At 46.4% G+C, this 7,948-nt stretch overlaps 1 protein-coding gene across 1 annotated transcript in view; it reads left to right on the top strand.

Moving 5' to 3' along the window:
- Positions 1 to 7,137, top strand: part of LGI2 (leucine rich repeat LGI family member 2) — a 29,770-nt gene extending 22,633 nt beyond the window's left edge. The window contains exon 8 of the mRNA XM_084895796.1: positions 1,721 to 7,137. Coding sequence (XP_084751922.1) covers positions 1,721 to 2,538 — 818 coding nt within the window. The 3' untranslated portion in view covers positions 2,539 to 7,137. The remainder of the gene's footprint in view (positions 1 to 1,720) is intronic.
- Positions 7,138 to 7,948: the final 811 nt, after the last annotated feature.

The following is a 7,948-nucleotide window of genomic DNA, read 5'->3' on the forward strand; positions in this document are numbered from 1 at the left end:
AGCCTTAAAAATGTGCACAATGTTTGACTCAGCAAACACATAAGAACACTGCCAGATGGTTTTCCAAAAACGATTTCTCTACGAGGAAGCATGTTATTTACAATCACAGAGAGCTAGAAATAACTGCCATGTCCAATAGTGGAGGATTAGTTAAACAAAGGACGGTGCATTCACACAGTGGAATGCAGTGTAGTATTTGAAATTCTAGTTATAGAAGAGGAAATAACATGGGAGAATATTCACAAGTGAACATGGTCAAGTGAAAACACAGGTTAATAAGAAGCCTATGTATTTGTATGATAAGCTCACATTTATTTTTAAAAAGTGCATTTGAATATGAGCATAGATTGATGACTAATAAATATATCAAAACATAAGTATCATTTCAGCATTTGCAAGACCATGATTTTGATTCTCTTCTTTGTGCTTCTTGGTACCTTGTTGGTGGAGGGTAGGCAGCAGTCAGACTATCTAGGTTTCCTTTGGCTCTGGCCATCGGAAGAGGCCAATGTCTTCAAGAGCCCTTATTACAATTGTTTCCTTCTGCCCATGAGCCTTCACTCCCACTATCTGACAGTCATTTAATGGCCTCCTTCTGCCCTATGGAGTTGGGACGTGCTTTTTTGAACATCATGAGGCCAGTGCATTTGGTGTGTCAGTGAATTTCCTGGCTTGTACACCTGCCTCTAAAGACACAGAGACCCAGGTGACCAGCATTTACATATTTCTATGGAGCCACCATTTATAAAAAGTGTTTAATTTTTTTTTTTAATTATGGGAAACTAGACATAGCATAAAATGTACCACCTTAACCACTTTGAAGTGTTCTGTTCAGTTGTGTTAAGTACATTCACATTATTGTGCAGCAAAAAGAACGCTTTTCGCCTTGGAAGACTGAAAATCTTCACCCATGAAACAACTCCCCATTTTTCCCTCTTTCCAGACCCAGCAGCCACCTCCCCCTCCCCTTTCTGTTTCTATGAATCTGACTACTCTAGGTACCACATAAAAGTGGAGTCAGAATTTCCTTCCTTTTAAAAAAGATTTTTATTGATTTCTCAGAGGAAGGGAGAGAGAAAGAGAGATAGAGAGAAGAGAGAAAGAGAGGTAGAGATAGATAGAGAGAGATAGAGATAGAGAGAGAGAGAGAGAGAGAGAGAGAGAGAGGGAGAGAGAGAGAGAGAGAGAAAGATCAATGATGAGAGAGAATCATTGATTGGCTGCCTCCTGCACACCCCACACTAAACCCACAACCCAGGCATATGCCCTGACCGAGAATTGAACAATGACCTCCTTGTTCATAGGTCAATGCTCAATCACTGAGCCATGCTGGCTGGGTAGAATTTCCTTCCTTTTTAAGGCTGAATAAAAGCCCATTGGATGCGTAGACCACATGTGTTTATCCACTCACCCATCAGTGGACACTTGGCTTGCTTCCACCTCTTGGCTATTGTGAATAATGCTGCTAAGGACATGGCTGGACACATATCTCTCTAAGACCCTGCTTTGAATTTTTCTGGCTTAGGATCCAGAGGTGGAATTCTATATTATATAATAATTCTATATTTAATTTTTCAATGGTTTAATTTTTCTGTGATTTCCAACGGGGCTGCCCCATCATACATTCCCCACCAGCAGTTCCCTAGGGTCTCTGTGTCACTGTGGAGGAGCATCTCAACCACGGCTGCCCTAACCCCCTCTCCTCTCTCTTGGGGCTCAGGTCAGTCCATTGTGGGCTGCAAGGCCATCCTCATCGACGACCAGGTGTTTGTGGTGGTGGCCCAGCTCTTCGGCGGCTCTCACATCTACAGGTACGACGAGAGCTGGACCAAGTTTGTCAAATTCCAAGACATCGAAGTCTCTCGCATCTCCAAGCCCAACGACATTGAGCTGTTCCAGATCGAGGACGAGACATTCTTCGTCATCGCCGACAGCTCAAAAGCCGGCCTGTCGACGGTTTACAAGTGGAACAGCAAAGGGTTCTACTCCTACCAGTCCCTGCACGAGTGGTTCAGGGACACGGACGCTGAGTTCGTAGACATAGACGGGAAGTCGCACCTGATCCTGTCCAGCCGCTCCCAGGTCCCCATCATCCTGCAGTGGAATAAGAGCTCCAAGAAGTTCGTCCCCCACAGCGACATCCCCAACATGGAAGACGTGCTGGCCGTGAAGAGCTTCCGCATGCAGAACTCCCTCTACCTGTCCCTCACCCGTTTCATCGGGGACTCCAGGGTCATGAGATGGAACAACAAGCAGTTCGTGGAGATCCAGGCTCTCCCGTCCCGGGGGGCCATGACCCTGCAGCCCTTTTCTTTCAAAGAGAATCACTACCTGGCCCTGGGGAGCGACTACACGTTCTCCCAGATCTACCAGTGGGACAAGGAGAAGCAGCTGTTCAAGAAGTTCAAGGAGATCTATGTGCAGGCGCCCCGCTCCTTCACGGCCGTCTCCACCGATAGGAGGGATTTCTTCTTTGCGTCCAGTTTCAAAGGGAAAACAAAGATCTTTGAACACATAGTTGTTGACTTAAGTTTGTGACCGGTGACTTTAAAGGACACACAGCACGAGCTCTCGGGAGAGAACCGAGAAAACATGTTTAAAGGGAAGCCAGGTTCAGAGGTCTGACACGAACACTGCATTGGGGAAATAGTTAGACGTGTTCCAACGTTTAGAACTCACATTTTAATCAGGGATTACATTTATTGGCTAATTGCATGCCATGTCCATCCTCCCATTTAAAAAGACATAGAGAAGCCTCTAATTCCTGAGAAACGAGTACAGTAGTAACTCATACCATCTAGGAAAGTAATGTGATATTTTTTTTAAATGAGGAAAGAGAAAATCGGATAAGATAGGACAGCTCTTAACAATGAAATTTTTAAAAAGACCAAACAAACTATGGGCCCGTCTCACCCCATTTTAGCTATCTTTCTGGTAAGGACTCTTAAAGCCAAAGTCAGCTGAAAAGATTTGCTGATGGTAAGTTTAAAAATCAGGTAACACTCAGCATTGCTATTTTGAGCCATCCCAATCTCCAAACACCCCCACCCACCCCCAACTCCCCTTCCCAGCAGAACCTTGGCGATTGCATTGGCTCATATGGATGCTTGTCATGGGCGTGTCAACAAGATAATGTTTGACGAATTGCTTCCTCTGCTACAAAAAAAATATTCTGCTGACACCTGTCTAGGCCCAGCATGGGCTGTGGGCCCAGGAGGGAGACAAAGGAGGTCTCCTCTTCCTGTGGTTCAGCGCTGCCCCGTGGTGGCTGGAGCAGCAATGCCTGTTCGATGCTCTCCATTATGCGTTGCTTCTCAGAACCCACTCTCTGAGTGTGCGGGTCGCCAGCAGACAGCCCAAAGACCGAATGGTGCTTTCTATTCTGTCCTTTAGAGCAATAGAAGAGGGATTGCCATCTGATGAGCATTTCCGAACCAAGAGTTTGTAGAGTCTAGGAGGACCTCACACACATCTCCATGTACTTTGAAACCTAGAGATTGCCCTTGGATTGATGCATGCCTTTGCCCCCTTAATGGGCAACTTAATATTTCAAGTAATTGAATAGCAACCTACCTACCTGTCCACCTGCCTACCTCCCTGCTCACGTAGCCATCTGCTTTGTTGATTTGCTGATATTGCTGCTGCCAGTTCAGTCCTTCTGAAGGTGCTGTAGCACCAAATTGTAGAAGCCGGGGTACTCAGGACAGCACACTCCTCCCTGTTCCTGTCCTTTGCTCCCTTGGGGACATGTGCTGATAGGGGGCTTTACACAGAAAGGGGGGGCGGGGGGGGGACTGAACAATAGGGACCAGCTTAGGAGCCGGACACATAGAATCCCATAGACTGGGTCTGCACTCAGGGGCCCAGGTGGCCTGTTTTCAAATGGGTCTCTCTGGTGTGGACCATCAGGAAGCGCATGGGGACAGGGATCTGGTTTTGTGGAGGGTCCAGGGGGTGTTCTGCCTGGTTAGCTGGTTCTCTTCAGAGAATAGGAAGGGGATGGTTTCAGGAGTGGCTCTCAAAGAGTAACCCCACCACTCGTAGCCATGAGCATAGCATCATCGCTGTACTGTATTACTTTTTTAATGATTTGTGTTTGCCAAGTCATGAGTAGGTAGATGTTTTGACACAAATATGAATGTGTGTGTTGTTTCCAGACTGTAAGCAATGCGGACTGAGGCAATAAATAGCACTTAGAGAACAATGCGCTGATGTCACAGCAGCTCTCTTGGGCACATTCTGGGACTGAAGGCTGCTCCCAGTCTCGGACACCAGGGACCTTCATGAACTAGCTCATTTGCACACGGTGGCCTTGTTGCTTGGGATGTTTCCATGAGGCACCAAGGGAACCGGAGAAAAGTGACATGTTGTCTGTCATTTTTTAAGCACCAATGATTTTCTCCTGTGTTCTTTCCTCTTCCTGATTGTTTGCATTGACTGCAAATGCCCCGATCCCTGCATTGGCGGCTGGATGTGGGGGAGCTCAGCTACTCCTCGGGTTGTCATGGTCAGACTATTCTTTCTGGCACATGGAACCCTTCCGACAAGGCTGGGTGGGAAAACAGGTTCTTGGCGAATAGTCAAGTAGGAGACATTTAGACAGCCCAGCCCTGTGCCAGATCGAAATGATGTTCCCAGTTCAGATGTTCATAGAGAAGGCAACTGCTCCAACATCACGGTGTTGTCTCTACAGAGCTGTGTACTAGTCTCCCAGCTTCACCGCTGGGGATGGAATTAGAGGCTAAGCACGTGCAGTCACCACTCTGGTCACCATTGCCCAGAATCTGGAAAACCAGGGAGCACAGGGTGCCGGGCTGGGTGTGGGGGGACTGGTGAGATAGGATGTCCAGGTGAGACAGGATGAAAGAAAAATCCCAAGCTTATGATGGAGGTGGGGATCGGAGGGAGCAGGGGTGGGGAAGCCACTCAGTTGCAATCAGGATTTCTTTTCTGTTTCTTTTAAAAAACTTTCAGACAAGATCCACGTTTGCAGTCCCTAGAGCCCCTGCCCTGAGGGAGGAGATATTGGTTCTGGCCGACTTAAGGAGTGGAGATGTTCTTGCGCCAGGCGATGGAAGCTTTGCTTCATTAATCTTACTGCTCCATCCCAAGAGTCCCTCAAGTTTTAAACAATTTCTGCAAGAAGATTTCTTCCCGTAATAAATGTAAGAGAAAAAAAACACCAAGCAACAACAAGAATCCAAAGCAGAGTGTCTTGGGGGACCATCCCTGTGGAGATAGCATCAGGAGGGGCTGTGCTTTTTGCTCCGTTCCTTCCCATCACCCACTGCTTGATCATCTCCGCTGGTTTTGTCTTTACAATCTTGGTGGTGTGACTCCCAGACTGAGTACCTGCACCTAGCCATGCGGCCAAGACACATAGCTTTAAAGTGAGGACCTGACCCCAAACTCTACAGAGCCATCCCTTATGAAGACTAAAAATAAGTCTTCAGATTGAATGGCGCTGTGTCCTTAGACAGTGGCTGGTAAGACCACCTTTATATTTTTCCATGTACTTTCGTATTCATCTTCTTTGTTCATAAATAGTTCTCCAGTTTTTTTGGAGGGCAGATATTTTTCCCTTTACAGTGAAAAGGAAATAGACACAAAAGTTCTAAGTCAGTTGCCTGTTCAAGATTCTTTCATAGTGAGTGGCAAAACTGGAACATGCCCAGAAATTCTGGAAAACCAGGGACTTGCCCTCTGCCCAACAGGCTTTGTACTTTTTTCTTGTGAGCACTGCCAGGCCCTCCAAATGAACACGTTTTAATCAGGATTTTGAAGATAGCAGCACCTTGAGAGAAAATTTTAAAAATGCAACCAAATGTGGATAGCCAGAGGAAAAGAGTGCTGACTAGACAGCATCCAATCAACCGGTCCATTTCACAATTAAACACCACAGAACTGCCGTTACGATGAAAGACCCTACTCTTGAAAGTCTTCCAGAAGTTGCAGGTAATCTTCTGTTCTCAAGAGGGTTTCTAACGGGCCCGGTTGCCTCTCCCCTCACATAGCTATGGGAAAGATGCTGAGGTTAAGACGGGTCTGGTTCTTGTCACAATGTCCACAAGATAAACAAGAACAGCTCCGCGAGGGGGGAAACTAAAACCGTGATGCACGAGCGATGATGAATTGCTCCGGGCTACAGTCAGCCTTCAGGGAGCACGCTGGGAATGGCAGGGCTGCATTTCTCTTCCCCGTGGAGTGAGAGGCTGTGTATTTTTAGGGAAGAAATCAGCGTGGGATGCTGGAACACTCACGATGGAAATCTGGCTGCCAGGAACACTCAGGATGGAAATTTCTCCACCGGGGTGTAATGGAAGAGAGATGAAGGTCTGTGGGAAGGGAATCTATTTGCATGCCTCCTAAAGAAAATCTCTTGAGCCGGCTTCCCGATTCTTCTGCAGAAGTATCAGCCCCTCGCTCAAAGCGGTAGAGTTAATTAGGCAGTGACCAGAGCTTCTGTTAAATGGCACCCTGGAATAGAATGCAATAACCCAGCTGTCGACACAGTGAGTAAGATGGTCCAGACTTGGGGGAGAGGGAAAGGAAATGGATAGAAAAGCAGGGCAGATGGCTGTGGAGGAGACTCTTTGGGGAACATGGAAGTGAACCGGAGGAAAAGAACAAGTCATAATGATTTCCTTCGCCTCAGCCAGGCAAGTAGACGGTGGAACGACCAGGCAAATGAACAGCATCCTAATTATTAATGGAGAGAGCCAGTTATAGCGCTAATGAGAATAAGAATTATCTGGAAAGCTACTGAAATCTAAACCGAGGCACTCTGATCCCTACATGATTCCATTGCTTGTCTCAGAATCCACCTTTTTTTTTCTAATAGGAAACTATGCATTCCCCATCACTCCCTTTGACTATCAGGAATGTATAAGACCTGTGAGAAAATAGGCCAATATGCCATTTGGTACCATTTTTAAGTATTTTAAATGCATAACTTAGGCAACGTAAGAATAGTTTATCTGTCTATGAAAGCAAATTTTGTGGTATGCAAGCTACAAGGAATGCATTGTTAAGGCCGAACGTATATTTAGCTCCTTTTGGTAAATAGAGTTAACAAATGATATGCCTCTTAATTCGCTATGTCCTGTAAACCTATGAATAAAAAATAGCTCCTGCCTACTATGGCTTTGATCTCTGGTCTGCTTGCATATTGATACGTCCATCTGAGTCCTAGAGTTGAAGGGATGCCTACCCAGGGCAGCTGAGTGTGCCCAGGTGTCTTTGTGGCTTAGCCCCTTTTAAATGGAAGGTGGGCACCACAGGGCAGTTACAGTATGCAGAGCAGGGGACACCCTTGCTCTCTGCATGCAGACTGGGAGGGGAAGGGAGAGGCTGGCTTGGCATGCCCAGGTTCTCTGTGCTAACTCACCAGTCACATTAGGACACCCCCACTGGCTCAGATGGAGAGTGGAACATGCAGGTTGGCTCTGGGAGTATTGTGCTCTAGGGGTCTCATCCATGTGGAAGGAGATATCCGGACTAGAAAGGAAGTCTCATGTCACCCTCCCCCTCAAACATCAACAACTCAGGGACAAGGCAGTGTCTCCATATTTAAGCGGATCTGGGGAGCTCAAGCTTCCTACTTCTTACCATTTATTTGCACGTTGTCCACAGAGGCCAGAGAAATGCATGTAACCACTCGGAAAGGATCTTTTTGGTATGAAAGAGACCAGATGACAAGGGAAATTTGCCAGCGCTGAGAGAGGACCCCTGGCAGGTGGCAGGAGCTGATAGAATTCAGTAAAGCTCTGTTCTTTTTCACAATCCCTTTTGTAGATTTTTATTTTCTATTTTATCCTTTCACTTTGAATATAGTGAGCTCTCATGTCATTCTGGATGCTGAAGAAGAAACAGGCCAACTTTAAATTTCTTTCAGTAACACACAAAATCAGGAGAACTTTCTGGCATTTCATATTTTTAGCAAAGTGGA

This window comes from Pipistrellus hanaki (assembly GCF_964339955.1).
Source record: "Pipistrellus hanaki genome assembly, chromosome: 1".
In the NCBI taxonomy this organism is placed as follows: Eukaryota; Metazoa; Chordata; class Mammalia; order Chiroptera; family Vespertilionidae; genus Pipistrellus; species Pipistrellus hanaki.